Source organism: Athene noctua, chromosome 3, assembly GCF_965140245.1.
Source record: "Athene noctua chromosome 3, bAthNoc1.hap1.1, whole genome shotgun sequence".
In the NCBI taxonomy this organism is placed as follows: Eukaryota; Metazoa; Chordata; class Aves; order Strigiformes; family Strigidae; genus Athene; species Athene noctua.
The window spans coordinates 50,986,806-51,014,138 of record NC_134039.1 but is presented as its reverse complement, the minus strand read 5'-3'; the positions used below and the strand labels follow the sequence as shown (position 1 = coordinate 51,014,138).

Below are 27,333 nucleotides of genomic sequence, written 5' to 3'. Positions count from 1 at the left end.
TAACCTGCAATTTAAATATATTCTTCATTTTCTGTTGATGTAACTTTCTCTGTAAGTGAAACCTTATGTTTTTGTGGTTTCATAACCACAACCTTAACCATCATAACTATATGGTTAATGAACAGTTTAAAAAGTGATTTCTGGACAGAGTCTAGTACCAAGAAACAAGTCGTGTAAAACCAAGTAACTGCCAAAACCATAAGATCATAGATGGGCAGAATTTCAGATGTGCTCATAACAGCAGACATGTTAGACAATAAAACTATTAATTCTGAATAAATCAGAAAGGAGTGCAGGAATACAGTACACTAGAAAGGATTTGCTGTAACCATTTAATTATCTGGCTTGAACAATGTAAATATTTAAAAAACATTGATGCTGCTGCTTTCATTTGTTATATTTAGCCGATATGTAAAAACATGTACTGAAAGTGAAGACACTGAAGGATCCCTACATTGCTGTAAGGACCACGGTATCAATGGTAATGGCCCAAATGGAATACATGAAGAAGGATCTCCAAGTAAGACTGGAATATCAAAACTTGTTTAGTATTTTGTGTTCGTTTTGAAACTGAAGTGTCTTCTGATTATTCTACCTTATTTCTTTCTCCTTGTCCTTCCAATTGTTTCAGGTGAAATGGAAACAGATGAACAAGATGATGAATCCAGCCAGGATCAGGAACTTCCTTCAGAGAATGAAAACAGCCAGTCAGAAGACTCAGTTGGAGGTGACAATGACTCTGAAAATGGATTATGTACTGAGGATACTTGCAAAGGTCAACCACTCACAGGACACAAAAAGCGATTGTTTACATTCCAGTTCAATAATTTAGGCAATACTGACATAAACTACATCAAAGATGATACCAGGCATATTAGATTTGATGATAGGCAACCTAGGCTTGATGGTAAGTCATGGGAAACAACTCGGGCAACATTTGATTCTGATACTTCTTTCTGACTACACTTCCATTGAATAGTGTTTCATTCTCTCTGTGTGCTATTTGATATATCTTTTTTTCCAGTAGTAAATTCTGTATAATTAATTTGCTATTGTAATTAACTCTTAGAAATGCAGAAATTGTGTGCTTCAATTTTTCATCTTGAATTTGTGCTAGCATTGTTTAATTCATTTTGAAGAGTGTTTGCCCAAAGTTAATACAATTTCATGTAAAGCAAGAAATAATATTAAGAGAAAACATGTTCTTAATCTTAGAAAGATCTTTCCTTGCTTTGGATTGGGATCCTGAATTGAAGAAGAGATATTTTGATGATAGTGCAGCAGAGGTAAGCTGTTCATGTTGCTCCCCTTTCCAGCACTAATAAAACTTAAATGTGAAAAATACAACTTAATTAATGTGATGTAAAAGATTTTAAGTCTTCAAAAGAAGAAGCTAGTAAATATTTTTTTACATTATTCATGGTAAATATATTGTTATAAACAAACTTCATTTATACATCTAAGTAATTAGCAAATCTTACTAATTTGGAAGTCAATCTGAAGCTCTGAAAACTTTTTGCTTGAATGGCTTCTGATCAGTTTTTCCATATATAGGAGCTTTGTAGTTACTGTTTATAGTAAGACGACATCACTAAAATGAGTTTTGTTTCATTTGTTCTCTTAACTCAAGAAATACTTCTCTTTAGGATTTTGAAAAACATGAAAGTGTGGAATATAAGCCTCCCAAAAAGCCTTTTGTGAAATTAAAAGATTGCATTGAGCTGTTCACAACAAAGGAAAAATTAGGTGCTGAAGACCCATGGTAAGGACAAAAAGTTAAAGTTGGTGTGTTCTATGGTATATTTCTCAAAATGTTATCAAACACACACTTGAACAGAGATACCTATTTGATTTCTTAATGGTATTTTGAATCTTGTTATTTCAAGTGTAGTTGAAAATTCTCAAAATGTTTTCTATTTTGATCCATTGCTTAACTAAAATTGTTACGATATGCAGAAGATTATGTTTGTATGGGAGACAATTAACACGTTCAGAATTAGGAGGAGGGGTAGATCCGTAAGATACTCTAGCATGTGAACTGTGATCCACAGTGAATGGATGTGGGACTGGACTTGAATAATATTGTGCCAAATCCAATGTAGTGGTTGAAACAAATACTCCTTTCTGAGATGAGAAAGGTTGGTGCATACTGACTTTTTTATGCAAATACATAATTTGCCTTGCATTGATATATGAAATAGGGATGTACTTAAACAACAGGTTTGTGGGATAGGGATGTCTATAATCAGTAGAACCTCTCAAATTCGTGTTCCAATCATTGGGGTTTTGGCGGAGGCTTTTATTCTGATTCATGATTCTTCCAAATTAGGATTTGACATCATATCTGAATACTCACAGTTATAGGATGTTCCCATAAGATTACTCTTCTTCAGGAATTTTCTAGCAGATAAGAATCCTTCATCAACACCTGAAGCTCAGAATTAAGTTTGAAAACATCTGCCACTTTTTTTTTTGTGGATACTTAAAAGTTTTGGAGACTTCCAAACTGTCACCAGAGATCCTCCTTTATTTGGGCAGGGGAGGGGACTGACTTACAAAGTCCCTTTTTTTTTCTGGGTTGGCTAGATTATACAATACTTGATAAACTATCTGAGATACTGTATAACTCAAGTATGGTAAAGCACTTCCATTTTTGCAGGACTTTTTAAGCAGAGTATTTGTGAAATGCAACTACTGCTGAAGTCAAGCAGTTGTCACTAGATACACCTCACCAGAGGTCATTAATCACATTCATTCTTTATTTGTCAGGTCTTCACAGGTCTAATCTATGAGAGCTCATCATCTCTAGTCCAATGCTATTTGTATTCCAGATACTCTAAGTCAACTGGGAAAACTTCTTCAGTTACAGCTTGTCCGTAGAGTTCTCCTAATTTCTCATCTTTATCTGATGTTGCTATGTAAAGACACTTTGCAGACTTTTTAGATTAAGGCTCACATCTTTTTTTCCTAGATCTTTACTTGTTAGATACCAGGATGTAGAATATGCATAGACCACAGAAAAGTTGCTTCCTTGCGCTGTTCTTACGTTCCTCCCTGAGCATTTAGTTTTCGGAAGATTCAAGTATGCATTGCAGGAACCAGGAATTTCTAAGTCACAGCCTGTTTAGTACTTGCCTACTAAAGAGGCAAGTTTTTTTAGTAAGGAGTTTTTTCAGGTTCCAGTAGGCACTGTTACCTGGTTTTAGTGGTAAGTGGGATGGGGTGGGAGATTAATGTATTTGGAAATTGAAAGGAAAGAACTACAGTTGTCTGTTATTTATGATTTTTCATATAGTCAGTTTTCCTGAGATATTTTCATAACTCTTGGCTTTTTTTATAAAATGTGAGAAAGCTGTGTTTTAACTAAAGATACCGGGACTACTATCAGAGACAAGAATCCTACATTGGGGGGTGTTACTTTTGTGGTTAAAATGCTGTCAAGCTTCACTGTGAGCGTACTTGCACATGAGCACCACATGTTTTAAACTGGAAGGGATATCAATGGCATTAGTAACAGAAGATGGAACATGCATGTGTTTCAGCTTTTGCTCGTTCAGTTCCTCTTGTGTTACTAGCTTTCTCTATGGTAGTGTATTTTAACATACATACAGACCACAGGTTTGTTTTTTTTTTTTCTTTTAGGTATTGTCCAAACTGTAAAGAACATCAGCAAGCTACCAAGAAGTTAGACTTGTGGTCACTGCCCCCTGTACTGGTAGTTCATCTAAAGCGTTTTTCCTACAGCAGATATATGAGGGACAAGTTGGATACATTGGTTGACTTTCCAATAAAGTAAGAAACCTAAATATTTTGGTGCTAGAACTGTAAAACTTAGCATGTCTAGGGCACACGTTTAATCCAGCAATTATATAAAATACTTTTGTTCTCAGCTTCCATGCATGGATCCAGTAAACACTGATGACAGAATTCTTGTAGGTGAAAAGTATGAACTTGGCAAAATAATAATAGTAGATAAGTATGGAAGAAGTCTATCAATAGTTTTGGCTAAGATTACTTGGTTTTGTTGTTCCACTCCTCATAGAGTGAGAGATGCACTGTTGGTGTAGTCTGGAGGATGTCGTTTTTGTGGGGAATATAAAGTAACGGGCTTTAAAGACCACCAAAATGTGAAATGGTTTAAAATATTATTAACTTGACCTTCTTTTGGTTGTTTTTTTGTGTGTGTTTTCTTTTTTTTTTTAACAGTGACTTGGACATGTCAGAGTTCCTTATTAATCCCAATGCAGGGCCTTGCCGCTACAACTTGATTGCTGTCTCCAACCACTATGGAGGAATGGGAGGAGGGCACTGTAAGTTTATATCAAATATCATGTCAGCTTTCTTTCCATGTTTATTTTGATTTAAGTACCGATCATTTCGAATAATTGGCATTTTTTAATGGTTGAGGGACAATTTTTTTCATTAGCTTGAAATGCTTTTGCAAGTATTCTAACACAAAAATCTGTATGAAATGAGCTTTCAAGGATAATTGTAGGTTCTTGTCTACTTCTAGTTACTCATATTGTGAGAAGAGAAAAGATAAAGGGCTCCATAAGAGCTACTGTACTCTTACAACTGATTTTGGCTTGTCTGTATTTTTCTATATTACACATCTCCTTGAAAGAAGAGAGAAAAATGAAATTGACTGAGGGATTTTATTTTGACTGTCCTTTCTCACTGTACATTTTCTTTAGAAGGGGCATATTATTGGTTAAGCTTTCTTTGGTAAAAAAAAAAGTGTGAAATTCTCAGTCGAATAGTGATAATAGGTTTTAGTTAGTTAAATGTCAAGTGTTTGACAGTAACAGACTCTAGCAGGTGGTTCTGTTACACCTATGAAGATACAAAGTCCTTAGACATAGTACTTTTTTTGCCCTAGATACTGCTTTTGCAAAAAATAAGGATGATGGAAAATGGTACTACTTTGATGACAGTAGTGTGTCCACTGCGTGTGAGGACCAAATAGTGGTAAGTACCTTTTGTGTTTCTAAAATTGGGACTGTTGATGATGTTTTCTTCTTGAGGGATGAAAAATGAAGAGTAAATCGTGAACCTTGCAGTAAATTTGTAAATAGCAGTTTGTGTTCTTTCAAAAGACAGTAAAAAACAAAAATGGTTTGGTCACAGATGCAAAAATAGGAAAGTTTGGAATTTCTTTGTGATTTTACCTTGTAGATAACTTGGATTGTAAATGTTTTGTCTGGAGCCTCATGAGCATATGACACTTCTCTCTTTTACAGTCCAAAGCAGCATATGTGCTCTTCTACCAGAGACAGGATACAATCAGTGGAACTGGCTTTTTCCCTCTTGACCGGGAAACTAAACAAGGTGCTTCAGCTGCCACAGGCATCCCACTAGAAAGTGATGAAGACAGCAATGAAAACGATAATGATATAGAAAATGAGAATTGTATGCACACTAACTAATGGAAGAACTAGAAGCCATAAGAGACTTTCTTACTGGGGATACCTATTGAAAGAGTGAAATTGCCCAACAAATTAAGAATAAAAATCTGAGATGGGGAATTTCAGATAACAGAATGTAAATCTTTATTACATTTTAACATGTGCAGTACTTGAAGTGAAACAATAAAAACTTAAACAGAAATTGTCTAATGCATTTACAGTCTTGTATTCACAAGCTATATATAGGAAATCACAAATAAACCCCTTTTAAGTTTTCTGCTGCTGTTCTGATGAATTATGTTTTCTTTTGTTTTAGATGTGAGTTAATAACTAAAATGTTAATTCTGTGGACTTCTGACATTTATTTTCTTAGTACTGCAAGAATACTACTGCCAAGTCTAGTTTCTGGATGAATATATACATGTTCCTTAGGCTGTCACACAGACTACAAGTAAAAATGTCATAAGTATATAAGCAGTAGTTTTCTTGAAACAGCAAATTTTTGTTCCTCCCTAAATTTGATTTTTTTTTTTTTTTTAAATTCGGTCACAATAGAAGAAACAGCTTGAAAAGGTGTTTTAACCTTTTGTGATATAGTTGAGCATCCAGAATATTACGTTCATCTTACTGCTGCCGTGGAACAGGTTCTGGATTTCATGCTGCATTAACAAAAGTTTTTTCAATTAAATGTAAGTATCCTTTGTTGCTTGTTGGAATCTACTCTGCAGACATAATTACTGTTATCTTGCTTATAAAACATGCATAATTTTAATCTGGTGTCAGTCCAAAATTTAAAATTGTGCTCTAAGTTCTCTCTCCCCAGTTTGACAGCTTGCAAACTACTCTGTAACAGGGTCAGAGTTAATAGTATTCTGTATCCATAGTAATGACTGTGTATTGGGCTTAGATGAGAAATTTTTCAGTATAACCTGCCTTTAAATTGTTAATGAACAAAATTGCTTTAAAGGTAGGCCTGTTATTTTCTTTGTGTGTTCCTAATGGAATTCACCATAGCCTTACAGCATATCTGAAAAAGTAACTCATTATAAGAGAATTGGCATTTGCATGTTCAAGTCAGAACCTGTATAGTATATAAAGCATATAAACTTCGAATTGGATTTTAGTTAACTATGTTCAGGGGTCCAGGATGCCAAAATACGATAAGTGTGACAGTTTGAAACATTTTTTAATTTGCTGCTTTCCCTTTGATCTAGTAGGAAGAATGTATTGTTGATTTGTATACAATACTGCCTTTGGGAGGGGCTCTTAAGTGCGGGGGCACGCTTTACATATCTACTACCTGGAGAATTGCTTTGTGTCCCACTGTTTAAACAAATAATTTAAAAAAGAAAAAAGCAAAAAGTATGATGTTCTTCACTTGAACTAATCAAATACAATAGGTTATAAATTGTGTATTGTAAATAAAAGTTCACTCTGTGAGTGCACATTTTGGTAAATTATTTATTTATGTTAGCATTAAAAAGTTTAAAAATTTGCATTTGACCAGGATATAAATGAGGTATGTTGGACATGGCTTTGCTTTATACCTTGATATTAAAACTGGTGTTTCATCCTGGTATTTTAAAGCTGCTTTGAGGTTTTTTTTTTAAATGTAAACTAACCTCCTGCATGACAGAGGTTAAAATTTTGTCTGCACTTGAGTTCACTTGGGTTTACATTTGAAATGCGCATGTTTATTTATACAGATTTCAATAAAGCTATTCAAGGCCTTATTTAGTCTTCCATTTTCTTACAAATTTTTTTCCCACAGTGTTTGTAATGGTAGTTTTTGTCTAAGACTTGTATTATCGGTTACAAAATGGCTATTTAATGACCAACGCAGAATAATAGTATTTCCAGAAGATAGTCTATAGAAAAGGGATTCTCTCCTGTCATTGTCTGGCTCTAAAAATATTTATAAGGCTGAAAAAAAATATTGCCATAAAAACCTGTTATTTTTTAAAAGTAGCACTGTAACAGTGATTCATCAAATGGATAATAACTCTGAGATGGTAGGTGAAATGAGGCAGTATATTTGAGATTAGACAAACTGATATGGTGGGGGGGAAATGATACAAGCTTTTGGCTTAAAATCTTGTATTTAGGTGTGGAATACAGTAAACAAATACAAAGCAGTGTACTAAATAGCTTGTGAGTTTAACTTGCTTATTTTAATTAAAGCACTTGAGAGATGAGATTTTATCTGTGGAGTAGAGGAGGTAATCCTAGAGAAGAAATGATCTTTTTGAATAGCACACACCAAGAGCCCCCTTACATTCATACTCCCATTGGTTTTCCCATATCATGTTAGCCTAGAACTTGTTTGGAAATATCCCAGAGGAGCACAGGATCTGGTCTGACTTACCAAAGTCTCACTTTGGGCTTTGTATCAGAGCTTTAATACCTGATAACTAGGTCTCCTAGCGCGGTTCATTCTCCCTTTGAAAATACAGGTAAATATACACACACATATACATAGGACCTTATATTTGAAGGAATGTACTTACCTACTAATAGTTGGATCATCCAGATAGTATTTAAACCAAGTAACAGGAAAAAATTGCACAGATAATTTCTAATTTGTATGTTATTTTTAATTTGGCTTTGAAGGTCATACACACAGTTTGTAAGCTTCCTAATCAGATAAAAAAATCAGTAACATTTCTATATGACTATCTCAAAGGTTTCTGGGAATTCAGCCCAGTTGTGAGTTTCATAAAACTATTATGTATTCACACATAAGGTGTGATAATTCATCAAGTGTGGACATGCTTAAAACCACAGAATACAGCATACTGTTCTTTATGGTGTCTTAACCAAAAGTTATTGTCACTCAACTAGTTCTTTATATAGAGAAGAAAGAAGGTTCTAACATCTCTTTTTATGAATCATGTCTGATAAAAATCTACAGTATGCTTTCTTTTTTCAGTTACATTGACAGCAAGCTTTTTGATGGCTATATGTATCAGCATAAACCCCAAAATTACAAGATACGGTTAACCTTGTTAATGTGAGAGTCACAGAAACAAAACAGAGTAGGAGGCAGAAGACGGCTTGCAATTTCCAGTTACTCCATGGATTTTATCACAGCAATATTTAAAGCCTGGCTGGGAGGGAGGGAGGGGTGAGGAGATACTACCCAGAACCTCTTGTTTTAGTTGACTTCAACCAGCGTTCTGGATGCTTTGGTGTAGATTGGTTCCCTGATCTATCATCCCCTTAAATTAAATCCTACCTGCCTTCCTGGCACACTAAAGTGAAGTTTGCAACTTAACAGCTGAGATGACAGATGAGAAAAGTTCAGATATTACCCTGCCAGATGATGTAGAAACATCTCCTGCATCTACAGGTAGTTGCTAACGGGAAGGCCCCTTTCTAGTTTTACCAGCAAGTTAGCACTGTGTTATGGAGTGCAGTGTATTTAAGCATTTTTAAATCTTTAGAAGGAAGTCAGTAGGTCAGGCGGAAAGAAATTATTTGGCAAACTCACAAGTTTTCTTCAAAAATTATGCCACCTTTGATGTCAGACACTAATTTCAGGGTATGATTTCTCATTGTTCCTAAGTACTAGTTACTCTGACAAAACGACTATAAATGTAGTGAAAATTAATATCAAAGCTATATTTGATAGAACAAACATTTGTAGTCTGCAGGCAAATTGCTCTCTTCAGATTTTTTAGTTCTTTTTCCTTAGGGGGTAAACAAATTGTGAAAACAGCTCCACTTTCCTAGTTCCAACATTGCACACTTTACTGGCACCGTGTGCTCCTGAGGCAGGCAGAGAGACCTGTCTTTACTGAAAAGAAACTAAATCTTGGAATAGCATGGAAACCCCAGAAGAGTCCAGATGTGATAAATTTATGACCAATTTATCCCATTAACTAGGGAATGAATTGGATTACTATATACCTAGCAGCATTAACAGTCATTCTGGACCAAATAATGCAGAAATTGATACAGGACTCAAATGAAATTCACATCAGTTGGTACGGTTTTATAAAAAGTAAGTTTTGTTATTTGGGGTGGGTCATTAATTGAAAAAGAGACTCAGTAAAGATTATAAGTGCATCTAGAATTATTTAAGTGCTTGGTACTTAATTATTATCACCTTAAGTATCACATTATTCTCATCAAAACATGAGTGTTATGCAGTATCACCCAATACAAAGTTTAGGAACTGACCCAACAATCTCAAAACAGTTTCTATTAGGAAATCATTGTGGAATAGGGGTGTTACTGGAGAAGTTAGTGGCCTTGGTCTTAAATTATTTTTTTTATTCAGTATATAAAATATTCAGATCATATCTACAGAAGGTAGAAAGTAGTAAGTACCCCTAAATCCTGTGCAGCCCTGGTGGACAAGCAGTTCAGCACAAGCTCCCAGTGTGAAACGGTGTAAGAACTTCTCCTTGGACACATAAGCAGAAATAAGAAGTTGGTTCAATCTTCCCAGGTCTGTCATAAGGTTCCTGAGCAAATACAAAAATTCAGATTGTAATCTGTGAGGCATTACAGAAATAAAGTTACAACCCCAGAGTAAATATATTTGCAGTAACAGATGAAGAATTGTTTTCTCAGTAAGACTGCTCAGAAGTGCCTCAATTTGTGTATGATGCCTTATGAGGAAGAAGTAACTATATGCAGGGGGTATTGGAGTGGAGAGAAACACTCAAAGAACTAATGGTTCAAAACTGAAACCAGACAATCTGAAAATAGAGACTGGGAGTCTTTTATGCAATTACTTTTTAACAAGGAGAAGGAATATACCAGTGGAGAAACCAGCAGAGGCAAATGGTGGGTGCTATGTTAACTCTGGGCTGGATGCCTTCCCTGGGCTAAGGAGGGAGGCAGTCAAGGTGTGCAATGGCCCTTTCCCTGCTGGGATGGAGACTTCATCTGAGCCATCTGCCTCGGCTTTGGGATCTATGAATCTGTAAATACCCTGTTCTTTTCAGAGGAATGTTCTTCCCTCTTCAGACCTAGTGGCAAGTTTTGAATGGAGGCCTGAATCTATAGGTATTTGCTCTGAGCTCAGCATGGTTTGAAGAAAGGCCTTCACACACTAGTAAGAATTCATTAATATGGGAATAAAACCCATGCTCTTCTTTCAGGGTAGCAAATGGTATGATTTTTCTTCCCTTCCTGCACCATTGCTACTAACAAATCAAACTCATGAAGTTACTCCAAATCCCATCTGAAAAACCTCTTCAATTTCTTGTCATTTTCTCAAAGTAACTCTTCCTCCCAGTTACCACCTAAATTGAAACACACCTCTCCCTTTTTCTTCTTTCTTTGTGATGACGGAAGAGCATCCCTGCTTTTCCGTGACAATTTCTGTTAAAGCACAATGACCAGTTCAGCCATGCCCCTGTTGAAAAATGCATGGTTCCTCAAAAAGTAAAATTAACAACACAACAAAGGGTGTCTGGAAAGAAACCAGATGAGCTATGCTTGTTTTCAACATCTCTCAGTGTTATAAACTATATACTGTGCTGTGGGTGTTCTGTGAATGTGAGTGTGTCTCTCAGGTGAGAAGAATCTGCATACAGGAGGGACAGTAATAACTAACTGTGTATCATCTATACTTATTAAAAGCAAACACAAAGAACACCCCTTCTGTCAACTCAGTTAAATGTTTCTCAGGGGTACTCAATAAATACACAGTTTAGGGCAGCTCATATAGGACTGGTTTCCTTGGGTAATTTGCCAAATAGGAGGAGATGGTATTTGGATCCTATATGAGTTCTGCTTCTGCTCCCCCCATTCCAATGGGGAAAGAGAAGCTTCCATAAACCCTTAATATAATTCAGCTGCAAGTGAACAGGTCAATAAAAGTTACACAGCATTGCTACTCTGTAGTTGCATTTGCAAAATCAAATAATACATATTAGTCATGTCGACTAATTTTGCATGACCTAATAGCTGCTCAATGAATTAAATGCAGTATCTAAATAACCTATTCATTTGGTGAGACTGATGTCCTGCATAACTTTGGCATGTATGACATGGATCCTAAATACAGATTGTAAAGCTGAGAACCTAGATTCAGGCACATTTTTCAAAAGTGTACTAGGACTGTCAATAGCAGCAGTTCGACTCACATCTTTTACTTAAAAAAATTCCCTTCCACCAATGAGTTTCTTGCTACTGACACCATGTGGGGTTTTTTTAACCATAAAATACAATCATTTATATACTTAAAATGTTTTGTTTTCCAAATTCTCAGTTTAAAAAACTGTTGTGAAAATTTTAGATTAATGAACTACAGTTGGGCAATAAAGTCAATTGAAATGTTTAGATCAAGCAGATTGCTGAGGCCTATAATACACAATAATACACAATAACCACAATCAACAGAGGGGATGGACACAATAGAACTTTCTTCATAAAATATTCTGAATTGCTGAATTAACCTGTTTTTACACAATTTAAGGAAATTAGATGTACATGTTGATTTCTGGTGTAGGAAATAATGCCTTAGAAGTTGTCTTCAGGAAATGTATCCTTAGACATTTCTGGAATATTTTCCAGATAAGGTGGCAAAGATCAAGAGAGAAATCAAAGAAATTTGTAGAACTACTTACTATGGGAAGTATTTGGTTATCACCTGTCTATAATCTTTGGATTCAGTTCGATTAACGTCATGTTCAGTCTGAGATTGTAATATAGAAAGCCCATTTTTATGATGTAAATTGCTCCCTTAATATCAAGTGTTATGGATTATGTCTCTGTTTTTGCAGTAGCATGTGACAACATTGTTAGAATTTGACAGACATGATATTCTTTACTTGAAATGAAAAAGCCACATAGACATATCAATTTAATTTATTTAACCAGTAAAAATCTTCCCAAAACTGTGAACAAATGTGCAGTTAAAAATAAAAGGAAACAAATCAGATTTAAGATTTAAATTTACATACTCCATTCCAGAACAAACATATCAGGTAATTCAGTGTGACTCTACATCAGTAGGAGACAAAAGCAAAAGAATTGATGGCAAAGTGAAAGAAATTGTGCAGAACTATGAATGTATGTAAAAACAATGAATCACAGCAAAGACAAGGGCGGGAGCGTGGAAAAGCCTATACTGGATGAATAGAAAAGATGAATATAACAAGAAAGTAGCTGTAGGATACTAATAAGGAGGTGGTAGAGGATTTCAAATTCATTCTAAAAAAAGCAGAGTACTATGATTAAAAAAAAAAAAAAAAAAAGGGAATACTTCAAAAGTCACTATCAGGCAACTGAAAATTAAAATCTTTGATAGCTGTGAGTTGCCTTGTAGGGAAAGAAAACAAAAGTAACTTCACTCTGACAATGGATTTAACTTTTTAGTGAAAGATACAGAAAACCACTAGAAAAGAAAAAATCTACAGGTGATCTAGGATACAATGAGGACAATTTGAAATAAAACAGTAATAGAAGAGCCATACTATTTTTTGACATGAGTCCTCACTTAGTCATTATCTAGAAAACTGCAGTTTAAGCATCCAAGTATTGGATAATGTCTTGAGAGCAGGAGCTGTTAATAATTTGGAGGAACAGTTTTACAAAGGGAGGCTCTAAGTGTCCTGAAGGGGAAAAAAGCATAAAGTGTCAAGTTCTTTGAAACTCTGCTGTGAGTGTCAGTAAGGCTAGTCCTGGCTTTCTGTGATCTTGCCTCCAACAAAATAGGACATTCAAGCCCACCAGACATTTGTATCCCCCACACCAAATTGTGGCTAAGCTAGTCAGGAGAACACACATTTGGTAAAGAGTCTGTCAGTACTTAGTACATGTTAACTGCTAATTTTATAATTAAATTATCAAATCTTCATAGAGCATGGTGTGGTTTTGTCAGTTAAAAACTGAAGCCGGGAAGTAAGGCCCCTAAGAATAAACAGCCATAGGAATCTACTAATGACCATGCTGCCAAACAGAAATAAAGTCTCAGACTGGCTGAACAAGTTTCACCTGACCTTCTTACACATCCCACTTAATGATCCATTCAGTAGCTCCAGAGCTTGGTTCTCAGCTGGAAGAGTGAGTGTTCAGACCTGGAATTTCCTATGCTTCAGCCAGTGGTCAGTCAGGAGTGCTTCCATGCACTGGTATGAGGAGATGGATAAGCTCATCCACTGTGCCTTGGGAGCGGGTTCCAGAAGGGTGCTCCTATTTGTGAAATACTAAATACAACTTCAAGAAATGCTCCCAAAATGCCAATAATAACTTTGAAATTGCCACATGTATACATCCTTGGGTATGGACATACCTGCTTGCATATGACCCAGGATGTAGATACATACTATGGTATAGCCCTGCTTTATTGGGGATATATATTCACACATGGAGGTGATCTGTATAGTCATTTTACTATGAAGGAAATAATTTGGCTCCTTACAGCTGGATTTCTCTGGCTGTCTTCCAAATTCCTTGAGAAGTATGTTCATTCTGTTTATCTGGTTTGATTCAACCTGAGTAAGAAAATTTCTTTCAGATTGTTGCTTATAAACACAGCCACACATGCAGCCATTAAAATATTTATATCAAGGGCAAAATCCTTTGAATGAAATAAGAACAGGTCTATAATCTTCATAAAGCAATAAAGATGAGCACAACATATAATGCAAATTGAGGTCTCTATGCCAAACTGCTCTCCATCAAGATCTTTTCCATAAGAAATCTCTAATCCTTATGGTTTGTAGAAAGAACTGCCTATAAAACAACTGGTCACATTTTAGTTATCTTTGCAAGCAGTTGTGCTGGAGGGTCTCTGAAATACATGGCCATAGTGAGTCTTTTCTAGACTGGTCTGAGTTAGCTACAAATTAAGTTGGTCATGTCGGCAGCGTAGCTGTGGCAGTGTGAGAAAAGAATGCCTGGGTAGTGTGCTGGCCTCCATGCTACTTATATGAGTATAATGAGTATATCTAATTTTATAGATATTTTCTGTATTTTGTAGATATAACTGCAATGCTTGCTATGTAGACAGAGGCAACCCCTAATGTAAAGGACCTAACATCCAGTCAGTAGATGGAAACTCTCCTGTAGTAACAGTATCACTCAGCAGCCCCAGGGCTGCAACCTTGAGTGATTGATTACCTTAAAGAAGGATTCTTCACCAGAGCCTGGGGAAAGCATCCAGTGGCTTCTCCTCTTTGCCACAGCAGTCAAAAAGAATTATTTTTACACAGGGGAACACCCTTCTCCCCTCTGGTGTTGCTTTGTGATTAGTAGATTGTCTGTTGTCTACCAGGTGTCTGGAAATATTTCCATGATCTTCATACAAGCTGAAGAAGAGATAAAAATTATATTATTAAAAAGATGTAGGGAAGTTTTTGCCAAATAGATGACAGAGCAGCAAAATAAGCAAACTGAAGCACAATGCATATTTTTGACATTCTTCATGAGCATTTTTACATTACACATCCTGCAGTCACAATGAGGGACTCAAGAAAAGACTTCTCCTGAGAGTGCAGCTGATCTGCTGTTCACTGCAACAGCTCTGGATCAAATAATGCTGCCTAGAATCACAATTATATTGCTTCAACACATCTACACCTTTATTTCTAAACCAAAATTCCTAATAACAGACATTGCAGTAAATTCTGATCAGAAATGCAACATCGCTGAAGTTTCTTCGTCTGCTGACCATGACCTCACGCTGTGCTAATGGTTAAGATGGTAGCAGTGGTGGTCAGCATGGGGTTTTTCAATGTAAACAACTGTCAAGTAAAATCTCCATCATGGTTTCTGTATTTTCTACACTTGGCAGAAAAAAAAGGTATCATGAATGGACTGTGTTACAGACCATGCAGGGAAAATTCACGGGTGCTGCCTGAATAGATAATAATTCTGTTATCTAACAAATACTATTTCTTGTGTAAGGGAATGAAAGACAGATTCCATTTAACACACAGAGTAAGGTTTATTTCCCAAGCCAGCCACGTACTTCCTGTGTGAGCTGAAAAAGTTATTTAATTTGTCCTGACTCACACTCAGTTGTGAAGGGCATGGGAGCTGCTGCTGCTAAGATGTTGTGAATATCATGTTATTTGTCTGTCTGTTGTTACACTGCTAGCTCTAAGACAGCAATAAATAAATTCAAGCATTGGAGAGCAGTTCTTTCTCAGAAAAGATGTTAACGGGTTCAGCTGATTCACTTAGGGCAATGAAAAGACAACACAAAAAACCCAAACCACTGCTTTCAGAATCTGTTTGGACAAGATTCAATCAGGAAAAATTGGAAAACCAGCTTTGCTGACTGGTTATGCAAGAGCCACGGAATCATCTAAGCCTCTGGTTAGGAGATTTGTGTGTGGGCCCTGAAGCGATCGTACTGTAACTCAGTAGGGAATCCTTGCTGAGTATCTAATACAAGTCACACATCTGGCATTTTGGGCATTGCTACTTAACATTTTGTCAGTGACCTTAGAGATAATGTGACATAATTACTGATAGTTCGCTAATGACAAAGAGGATTATTCACTGACAGACAGCAGCTGGGATTGCTTTTTTAGTTGAGTGAACAAAATAAAATGTGTATTAACTGCAAATATACAAACAAAATGTGTATTCAATGTAAATATATGCTCACCTATGTGGAAAGGGACACAGGAGGAGTTCACACTGGAAAACAAAGTATTTTTTAATCTCCTGGCAGATATAACTTCCTGATACAGCCGCATCCTGAAGGAACAGGGGCTTTCCTTATATTCCATAAAAAAAACCCCAGGTACTAGAGGGAAGGTTATTACTTCTGCTTTTAACCCATTAGTGGCTATAACAGAAATATTCTCTTGCCTCATTTCTTGTGTCTGTAATTTAAGAAGGAGCTTATGAAGCTTTTAGACATAGTAAAGTATGTGTATAGGGCTTCTTTGTGCTTACACAGACCAGTACAAGGTATAATTTTTATAAAGGACTTTTTTATTTATTACAGGAAGTATTTGGTAGTAATCCATCTCTCATTCTCTTTTAATTTAAAATTTAACTTTGCCTTTCGTTATCAGTATCTATGTTCAATCTACTATGAGACAAAATTTTCTCCATCATGACTTTTACTCTGCAGTACAAAAAACCACCACAGATGTCTGCAAGCACCTTTACTTGACCACACAGTTCATGGTATTTCATATCCTGAAGTTTACTTAGTACTGTTACTACATATAGATTCATATCAGTTACAAAAGTATACAGGAGTGTTAGTAAAGCAAACTCAGAGGAAAAGCCATGATTCTTTAATTGCCACAGTGAAATCTGATAGTTTTGCCTCTGTGTAATGCAGCAACAGAACCCAGTTCTCATAATCATAGTCTGCATCTTCATACATCTGCCAGGGTAGACTATAACTAGGAGTAAACACCTGAAATTAACACAGCCGAGCGCTATCCAATGTTTAATCAAATCAAAAGGACTGATGTGCATCATTTGGAATGAACATGAACACTGGTTCCAAGAAGTAATTTAATGAATCACAATAGGTCTCATGAGCATTTTTGTCGCTAATTAGGGTCATAAAGCTACAGGGAGTGATTTCAATCACCCACTGCCCATTGCAAAATAACAGTTTAATAACAAAACAAATAACAATATAATAATTGCAGTGCAATACAAAGTTAGCTTAACAGCTAAGTAGCATTTCAGCTTGCCAGTCAAAAACATGCCCTCAGAGATGTCCACATATGCTGCTCCACTTTCTGACTCAAAAGTTACTTGAACTGAAATTGAGGCATTTAAAACATACCAAAAGACAGGCGAGAACTTCTACTAAGGGTTAGGAATCCATGCAATAGTATCTATTGCAATGAAATGCAACTACAATAAGTGACATTCACAATCAAATCAGTGTCACTTAAAAGGATCCTGGCTAGTTTAAATAGTTTAACTGCTCTGGTTTAGCTTAGCTAATAAATCTTCTGCATTTACAAAAGGCATACATCAAAACAGTGAGAAAGATTATCTTGCGTTTAAGAGATACGCCTGAGATTCAGGCACATGCATAGTTCCCAATTCTTGTATTCAGCAGATCTGAAAGAGTTTTCAATTCTGCAACCACTTGTAGGATTCCTTTCCAAACCCATAAGCAATCTTGCTATTTGGCTGGCAATGCTGAGTAGACTGTCAAAGCTGGTAGCTGAAAAGACATGTATGATAAATGTAAATGATAAAAAGTGAAGTAAGCAAATAGAACAAGTTTTAAACTAAGTCACTGAGATTTAAGTATCAAACACAGAATGGCCTTCAGAGGACTTGGAGACTGCACTTAACCTAAAAAACCCCTTTTCATTAATAGACATGTTGCTTATTAAAGTAATTCTATATCGAATTTCCTAAAATCCTGAATTACAGCAGGTCTCACCAAATTCACAAGTGCTCTGCTTGGTCCAAAAAGTGTCACAATGTATAAACAGAAATTTTGTGATACTAAAAAAATCATAATAATCTCAGGTTTAGAAGCAGATTAAATTCCCCAGAACACAGTTACAGTACTCTAAATTAATTTTGCACTCCAGTACTGTGAGTTGGGTACTATTAAAACTGTATGTTCAATTCTGTCTGACATAAAGAAGTGTGCTGTTAATCTGCAGAGAGGACAGTGGGTGACAGAAAGTTAAACACCGGGCATCATAACAGACAACTAAAGAGCTGCAGTAGAATTTTTTTTCATGCATTGCAGCAGACTAATAAGTCTACGATTCTACAATGTAATAGGAAAACTATTATAAGAAATAATATTAATATTTTTTGCTTATGAGAGGAGTAGTATATGGTCCTTTTTTTCCTGATCTACAAAACAGAGCACAGAGAAAATCAAGATTCGTGAAAAGGGTGGAACATCAGCCAGAAAGAGCTTTAAAAAAAATATATATGTTACACTTAAGAGAGGTGTCAGGGATGCTATCAAGTTGTTAGAAATATGGAAAGCCTGTAGCGTGCTCCCAGTTCTATGCCACTACACACCTGGAACAAGAAAGGACAGATAATCAACAAATACAAGCTCATATGATAAAAACAATTAACAGCACGAAATAACCCGCTCTTTCTTAAGAAACCATCATTTTACACAAACAATATAAATTACAACAAAAACAATATGTAAAATATTTCTTCCTAAGAGGTATAATAGTTTATATTCCAAAATATTTATCACTACTGTTCTTAAATATTTTGACAATTTTTTACACAATCCTTGTCAATAAAAACATACCGAAACAAGTTGTCAATTTTACTCAAATGCAGTAATCACCTATTCCCTCATTACTTTTACTTCAGAAGTTGGAATTACTCTGTGAGGAAGGGTGGACAAATTTACTGCTATGGCTCTCATTAAAGACACCATCTATCGTTCATATAAGTTAACTTATCAGGCATTCGCAATATAAGAGTGGCTCCCTGTCCAAACTGAATGTTTAGTCTTTTCTGGTTAAACAAAACAGTAAGATTTGCAGGAAATTAGTATGCACGTACGATCTAATACATACTAATTTATTTGCTTTAAGTGTGATTAATTTCAGCTCTTCTTGTCCCACCATTGTTACCAGGAAAATATGGCCATATGACAGTTTTCCTCATCTTCCTCATTTTGATTACAGGGATGATAATGACATTGGGATGCTTTAACCAAAAATGTCCCATTCAGACAAGTTCTGCCCAGAATATTTTCTCCCTTTTCGTAAGAAGTGCAGTGCTACAGAACAGTTTACTAACCTTCACAAGGAATTTCAATCATTTTAGTTTAGGCAGACAAGTAGGTTCAGTGAGTACAAATATGCTAGAGCTCACCCTGTACAGTAAATAGGTGGAAAAGTCCAAACAGCAAAAAGGAAGTAAACCATTAAAGGTTACCTAAGAAATATCTATGAATAGCCAATAATTAATTGACTCATTCTCCCAGCAAATCATCCATGTTTCTTATGAAGGTATTTGGACTGATCTGTGAATTGCTACCAGGATTGAAGACCAAAATGGAAGCATTTAGACAGAAAAATCCTTAGGAAAATGCTTACTGGTTAAGCATGTAAATAGTCCCACTGAAGACAATTATCTTCTTTTTTGGGTTGTTTTTAAGTAAGCATATAAAAATCAAAGCTTTTGAGAAAACACAGACCAGCGCATTTTGAAAGTATAACAATGCTACAGAATCATGGGTTTGAATTTACTGAACACAGCGGTGAAATTCTAGCACCTCGTCTGAAGGAAGTTTGCCTAATTCAGTTGTGCAGTTTTAACAAACACGCAGTTTTAAAATCTCACATCCATTTATCCCGTTGTGTCAAGCTAACAGTAACTTGAAAATTATGTAAAAATAAAGAACTTAAAATAATAGAGAGCAATCCTGCACTTCTTGCCTCATAGAGCACACCTAGACTTATGTCTACAGGTGCGGTGTACAATGCCGTGCCAGTGGGAGCCTATTTACTGTATGATTTCCAAAGTATCAGGAAATTAATCCCAACATACAAGTAGGGATGCTCAATTTTTTGAGACGTACTTTTCCCTTTTTCATTACAAGACACACCAAAAAAAGGTAAAAAGAAATTTTAGCACATTCTCTGAATAAGACTGAAGACTTCCACGAAAGTCTGAAGACATTATTTAGAATAAAAATATTTTAAATAGTGAAGCAGTAAAATTTTATTTTCCGTCTGATTCTTAATTTTTTTTTTTTTTTAATTAAGAGCCCGAAGTTTAAAACCTAGACTGTAGAAACTCAAGAACGTTTTCCAACTCCCTCGGTTTATAAGGGCAACAGAAGCATCTTGCATTACAGGTGGGCAGCCACCGCAGTAGAGGATTTACAGCAACCAGAACATGGAAAAATAATTATTGTAGAGACCAAAACCTTTGTGAAATGTTAACTGTTCGACCAGGAATGGTGTCCTCCAGCAGGGAGCTCCCAGGCAGCGCTCAGGCTGGAGGGAAGCCTTTGCTGTGGCTGAAGTGACACCGGGAGCTTTGCTACGAGCAACAGATACTGGTTGAAGAGCTCCTGCTAGTTGCTCGGGTGCCTGCTTTTGAAATCGGTTAAAACCAGCTGGCTGGAAAACTTTTGGATTTCGGAGGGCCACTGCTGGTGACAAGGAAGGTACCGGGGACCCGACTGCCCCCATCCCCTTGTTTTTGCCCTGCCTGTGTTTATCTTCTCACAGAAGGATGCACCCTGGCTTCGCCTGGAGAAAACCATGGAAGGCCGGGTACGCACACGGGTCGCGAGGGCACGGACCTCCCCTCCTGCAGCAGGAAGCGAAGAACTTCACAATTCATAAGGAAACCGTAACAGCCTGCCTCGCTTTTTGGTTTTTTTAGACCGCATTCGGCGCCGACTTCCCTCCGAGAGCCGGACTCGCCGCGGGGGATGACGACTCCTCCAGCCGCTCGGCGGGGGTGGTGGTCGCTGAACACGGCCTGCCGGTGCCCTGCGGCGAGGCCAAGGATCTTCCTCACCCGTACCACCCCCACCCCTCCGCAGCGGCTCCTCGCCGACGCCGCAGTTTGTCCCCTCCCAGCCGGCCGCTCGCCGGCCCCCCTCGGCCCGGGCCCCAGCGCCGCCTCCCGCCCCCTTCCCGCCGGGCCGGCGCGGTTCCTGGGACACAGCGGCGAGGGGGGAACAGCTCGGCTCGGGCCCGCGAGGCGGGGGCCGGGGGCCGCCTCCCGCCGCTCCGCCCGCCCCCGGCCGTGTGTGCGGAAGCGGCCCTGACGCGCGGCGCTGGCGGCGCCCGGGATTGTGGGAGCGGGGGGGCCGCGGCGGCGGCGGCGCAGGGGACGGGAAGGGGCCGGGGCCGCGGCTGACGGGTTCCGGTGTGGGGCGCAGACGTGTCGGCCGGGGCCGCGGAGCGAGAGGCGCTGCCCCTGCCCGCTCGGAACAGCGCCCGGCCCGGCGGCGCCATGTCCGGGACCAGCAGCCCTGAAGCTGTGAAGAAGCTGCTGGAAAACATGCAGGGGGACCTGCGGGGCCTCAGCCTGGAGTGCCGGAAAAAATTCCCCCCCGTCAAGGAGGTGAGGGGTGGGCTGGGCTGAGCCGGGCCGCGCTGGGCGCCGCTCCGCGGGGGCCTCCCTCGCCGCGCGGCCCGACCGGAGCGGGGGCTGCCGGCGTGCCCCTGCCCCCCGCCCGGGGCCGCTCCCGGTGAGGTCCGTCCTCCATGGCCGCGGGTTGCCGAGCGCCGTCCGCACCGCGACGTGGCTTTTGCCTGTCGCTTTTGTCCGTGGGTGGTTGTTTTTAATGCGTTATCGAGGCAGGGGACGTGGGCTGGGCTAGTTCACCTCAGGGAGCGGGGCTGGGGCGACGGGTCGTCTGTTGACAGGGGCAAAATGAGGGCAGCCCCGCTTCACCCTCAGCGTCCTCCCGGGGGAAGAGGCAAAGTTTGGCTTTGGCTGTCGCGGTGTCTTCTCGCGAAACTCGCCCGAGGCGGGCTCGGTCCGGCGGGTCTGGGCGCACCGGCGGGCGCCTGCGGGGCAGCGCAGGGGTAGCGTCTGGCGGTGGCCGGGCAGGGGCCGCCCTGCCGGGGAGGGCCGTGCTCGGCCCCCGGGAGCACGGCCGGCCCCGCGGCTGCCGGAGGGGGGGGCGCTCCTGGGGGCGCAGGGCCTCGCAAAGCTCCTTTCGGGTCCGTGTTTTGCCCGCGTACCGAAGGCACAGGCTTTCTGAAGCGTGGCTCCCGAGTCGGCGTATGCTGTCTCTCACTGCTGTACGTCCGTGTCTGCCGGTGTTATCTGCGTGGATCGCTGGCGATCGCTAGCGTACCCCCTGATTTTGGGGTTCTGTGGCTTTCCAGTGGTATGGTTACAGCCGAGGAAGCTTGGGAGACACAGAAGTTTAGGTTACTTTTCTCTCCCTTTTCAAAAATTCCATTAATAATATCCTGCCAGTAGGATTGTGCGTTCTATTTTTCCAACGTCAGTTTACTCTGTGTGCAGTTTGAGACTTAAGTAATCTTGATGAGTAGGATTGCTGTAATTGAAGGGCAGTCAGAATTTTTCCCTCTAATTTAAAGTATACTTTTTAACCGTGTGTTTCTCTAGCGTGTTTACACAGTCAGTTTAACTTTTGTCCCCTCAGTAGTTTGCCATTTGCTGTCTTATATTTTCTCTGTGCAATAGTGGAAGGAAAAATACTAATATGTTAACTCAGGTTAAGCTACAGAACCAGAAAGGTACCTGGGAAAATATGTTAAAGACTGTCAGTTTGGAAGAAAGGAATTGCATGTGTAATGTGACTTGACTTCCAATTAAGCGATAGCATATTTAATGTTGTATGAAGTGTTATACTCTTCAACAGATGAACTGAAACTAATGATTGTGCTTGTTTTGAAAGGCATGAAGCAACACGCTGTAGCAGAGTACGTTATATACGGTTGTATGTTGCAGAGGAATGCCAGTGTGTTTGAGAAATTGTGTGTGGTCACAGAAAAACAAGAGAAAGTTGTGATCAGTTGAACAGCAATCTGCGTGTGTGTTTTGGAGGGAGGCTGGGGTGCTGCTTCCACTTTCTCCTGTCTATTACTGCGTGACTACGTTGTTTGGTCTCCGAAACAGTTTCCCCACAGAGTTAATGTTTATTTTCTTCAAGATCTACAAAGGAGATGGGCAATGTAATTGTTAGTATTTTTAGTAATACTTCGTTATATTTGCCATGCTCAAGGCTAGAATAAGTACTGCATGTGCAGTTCTTGAGACTTCTTCATCATATTTATCATATTCTTGTATAAGTACGACTTTTGTGTTTTTCCATTTTAAATCTTGACAGAAATTTGCATAGCTTCATTAAAAACACTTAACAGAGTTTTTCACCGTTGTCTGGCGTTCGGGTAGGTTTATGGAATAATACTGGAAGGTGTTTATAAAGAGGTGAGACTCTGCTATGAGTTGTGGGCTCAAAGAGAGCAGTCCTGCAGTAGGATGTATGATACAGTCACAGGAAATGATTTTACTTCCTCACTTTTGGAAGCCTTTTTTTTTTTTTTTTGTTCTAGTTTTAAAGGAGGCGGGTGTCCTTTTTTGTCAAATCTCAACTGCTAAACAGGTATTTTAATTGCATGCATTTGGTCTGGTCATGATTAGATTTGGCTAGATTCCTACTACTTACAATCTCACTGTTTTACTTGCAGTATAACTAGACTATCCTCGTCACTACCACTTACATTGTAATTTATGAGTTTATCTTGCAGCTGGCTTGTATACTTCCATGTCACTTAATAAACTTATTGTACTGTGATAAAGCTATTGAAAAAATCCTAGTCCAAAATTAGTAGTTATGAACTGTATTGTAGTTGATAGATTTGATAGGTATTTTATGAAGGTAAACTGCTTCTAATGATCTTTCCAATTTCTGATGTAATCTAAAATTTTGCTCACAGCTATTCGTTATTGTCAGCTATTTCTCTAAAATGATTTGTCTATTTTCTTACATTAATACTGTTAAAATTCTGCAAAATTAATTTAGCTGATGTTTGCTGCTGATAAAAGTAGTAGTGCAGTTTTCAATTCTACTTGTTGCTCAAGTGATTGATTTGAGGGTATCCTGTTTTAATCAGTACTGTAAGAAGTTAGGAAGTGGTATGATCAGTATAGAGCCTAGGGTTTTTTTAATTAAGTAGGGGGTTAGTTTTCACTTTCTAAAGATCATTCAGGTGCATATGTTATTACAAAGTAATGCCATATCTATTAGGTACAGAGAGACCAAAACAATATTAAATGGTTCTTTGAACAGCCAGGTAGATGACACTGCTGAAAAGCTTTACAGGATAATTTTTTTTTGCGGGAGGAACAGATGCAGCAGAAAAGAGGGCAGCCAGCTGTGGGATCCCACAGACTCTGGGATTTAGACCTCCTCAGTTAGGAGCTGGAATTAGGGTTTTAAACCCTTATTGGAAATGGAACTTGAACTCTTCACTGTTTTAAGCACTTTGATCTCATATTTTTCTATTACTTTTGAGTCTGTGATGTTTTCTTAGTAGGTCACATTTATGTGTAGATCGTGTAGTTTTTAAGTCCAGTCACTTACAACAGTGGATTCTGAGGTTTTTGCAGACTCTTCGATAATCTGTTAAGAAACACTGAAATTCTCCCAGTGTTAAATTTATGACACAAATGTGTGGCAAACTTTCTCCCCCTTAGAGCCTTTAAGTAAGAAATAACAGAATGTATTGTTGGCCCCAAAGCAATCTACACCTCATCTTTGTGACAAAGTGCTCTGAGTAGGATTTTCCTAGGTGCTGTTGCTTAATACATTGAGAATGGAAGCTGTAGAAAAAATCTGTGGGTTTGAAATTGTGTTGCTGGTAACATTTGGGGATTAACTAACATGATAGACTTATTTTTCTTAAGAGTGTGGGGAATACCAGTTACTACCAGACTTCAGACCTACATCTGTTTGTTGCTAGGTGATTTTCCTGTTTGATACTTCCTCGGATCAGCACTGACTACAGAAGTATACTAAGCATGAAAACTATATACTGTGCCCAAGGAGTAATTTGGTGATTATGGCTGTGATATGCCAAAACTATTTATATTGACTGACATACAAGTAATGACATTTCTGAAAAACGTATTTGTGTTTTCACAATATATTTCTGTTTTCCTGTTAGCAAAATAGGCACCAACCATGGATGTGTTAGAAACTCTCAGTGCAAGTGTAAATTAAACAGTATCTTTTGGAGCTTGAAATTACATAGGATAAACCAGACTTTGGTACAGGCATCAGTTATACTCATGTTGTCTTAAGTAATATGGCATTTCTCCTAGAAAACAATACCACTTGATCATTATTCTGTTGTTTTGAATACTCTTAACTAGAAAGCGCTGTAATGCTTCTAACTCTGAACTGCATTGCATGCATAGAGCTTTATAAACTATTTTAACCTGCTGGTGACTGGAGTTTGACAGCCTGTGCTGGGTGTGTGGGAAGCTGGTGGTGCTCCCTTTAGTGAACTGGAGTAAAAATTTTGTCTTATCACAAAACTGAAAATAGTTTAGTGTGCTAAACCTTCTGTTTCTTGTTACAAAATGAAAATATTGTTCTGTAAATTGCATCTAATTTGGTTAGATAATTTCACTGTGTAAGAAACCTTAGAAATACAAGGGGAAAATATTTATAATTAACAGAAATAATGGTGTTAAAAGGGAAAATAATATTCCCAAAATGTTGTTCTTGGCCTGAATTTCAGTTGTATGTAACTCCTTGTTTTTCACACTCATCCAGTCCAACACTCTCAGCTTTCTAGTAGGCTTGTAGTCTCTACATTGACTCAGGATTTTTCTTGACTTTTAAATAGCAGTAAAAGCAAAGTGAGCTTAAAGAAACACATTAAAAAATTAACGCTTGTCCAGCTCCATGCACAGTTACAGGCATACTTGTGCTGGTAGAAGAGGGGAAGGGAGAGTGCAGGAGGGGTTGGAGTGGGTAGGGATGCCTCCCGTGGCAGGATCAGCTTGGCCTGGCTTAGACCCACCATGGGACAGGGTGCAGTTATTTGAAATAGTAGGACTGGGAAAGAAAGAGTGTTCAACTTCCCACAACCTGGAAAGCAGCACAGTTTTAGTTTTGAATACTTTGGTCAGTTGAAGTGCTCTCTTGAGACTCCTGAAAGATAGCTTTTGATAGCCTCTCTGTACTTCTTTTTCAGACCTTTGAAACAGCAGCATTGCTTCTGTTTGTTTCTTGAGTTGTGTATGCCTTTGGCATACAGACATATTTTTGAAACTGTATTGTAAATTAATTTGCTGTGTCTAGGAAAAATAATAGAATCCAGTTTTGCAATCTTATTTTCCTTCTTTTATAAGTAACTGTAATTACAGGCAAGTAGCCTTACAAAATTCTTTGGGTAAAAGTGAAAGAACCCATATTCGAGTGACTTCTGAATAAAGTAAACTTTAAATTATTTAATTACAGTGGAAGTGATGTGGACTAGCTGAGCCAAGAGATAGGATTTGTCCTCTCTGAGGGGCTATCTGTTGTGTTCTGTGGATAAAGGTTTTATTCATACATTTCTTCATATGGAGTCTGCTCCTCTCTGCACTGAGTGATATACATGACAGTTTCATCCCCTGGGTTAAATCATTCTAATTTCGGAATGATATGCTGATCCTGAACGCATCTTAGGGCTAATGCTAAAAAATTAGTTGGGAAGCTTGTCCTAATTAGGTGACCTCTCTGATGTCATTGAGTAGCTGTATGAAACTAAATATGAAGATGTGTTGCAAAATTTAAACATATGGTAAAAAGATACAGATCAGTTAATTGGGTTTATAACGTGAAGTGATCATTAGGATTCCTAATGCAACCGGAAGTAACAGTTAAAAAATGTGAATATTAGCTGTTTTGTTCTATGACAGAAACAGTATTTCAGAAAATCTGTTGAATGTAGTGCAGTGCACAGATCGCAGAAGGCTAAGGAAAAAAACAACATGGTGAAATGCCGTGTGATTTGGGCATTTGAATCACTTGATGTATTACTGGTATTAAATGGTTTGAGAGCTCTGCATTCATGCTACTCTAGTGGTAAAAAGATAAATCAAATGGAACGTAGCAAAGAACAAACCTTTGCATGTAGACCGTTTTCTGGAGGAGTAACCAAGTTTTTGTGTTCTGTGCTTTATTTTTTGAATAAAAGGGATTCTGACACTATAGTGTACAGGGAACCAAACCTAGACTGAACTTTCCAGGTTGGTTAGTTTTCAGATCTTCACAGCATTAGTTCAGAAGGATGTTTGCTTTAATTGGTATTTATTGTGGCAGGTGCACCCACCCTGATGAAGATGGTGCTTTCTGTCTGCTGAGATATGATGGCTGTTGATTTCTTTTTCTCACCTTGTTCTTAGGGTTTTACAGTAATTGTGGCTCTCAGCCACTAAGGGTTGTTATTGACCACAGATCAGATTCCACTCAGAGTGGGATAAATGAAGTCCCCTGGGGGAGCCATTTTGAGCAAGTCCCCCAGCGCAGCACGATGTA

The 27,333-nt window shown here is 38.4% G+C and overlaps 2 protein-coding genes across 6 annotated transcripts in view; both read left to right on the top strand.

Moving 5' to 3' along the window:
* Positions 1-7,138, top strand: part of USP15 (ubiquitin specific peptidase 15) — a 73,573-nt gene extending 66,435 nt beyond the window's left edge. For 2 of the 3 annotated variants that reach the window (XM_074902977.1, XM_074902976.1), the window contains 8 exons: positions 405-520; positions 632-907; positions 1,216-1,286; positions 1,647-1,762; positions 3,643-3,792; positions 4,207-4,310; positions 4,880-4,968; positions 5,241-7,138. In XM_074902977.1, the coding sequence (XP_074759078.1) occupies positions 405-520; positions 632-907; positions 1,216-1,286; positions 1,647-1,762; positions 3,643-3,792; positions 4,207-4,310; positions 4,880-4,968; positions 5,241-5,426 (1,108 nt within the window). In that variant the 3' untranslated portion in view covers positions 5,427-7,138. Of the gene's footprint in view, positions 1-404; positions 521-631; positions 908-1,215; positions 1,287-1,630; positions 1,763-3,642; positions 3,793-4,206; positions 4,311-4,879; positions 4,969-5,240 lie in introns of those variants that run through there. The other variant, XM_074902978.1, reaches the window with a different exon arrangement.
* A 14,044-nt stretch (positions 7,139-21,182) lies between these two features.
* MON2 (MON2 homolog, regulator of endosome-to-Golgi trafficking) overlaps positions 21,183-27,333 on the top strand; it is an 83,682-nt gene continuing 77,531 nt past the window's right edge. For all 3 annotated transcript variants that reach the window (XM_074902973.1, XM_074902972.1, XM_074902971.1), the window contains exon 1: positions 21,183-21,383. In XM_074902973.1, coding sequence (XP_074759074.1) covers positions 21,273-21,383 — 111 coding nt within the window. In that variant the 5' untranslated portion in view covers positions 21,183-21,272. The remainder of the gene's footprint in view (positions 21,384-27,333) is intronic.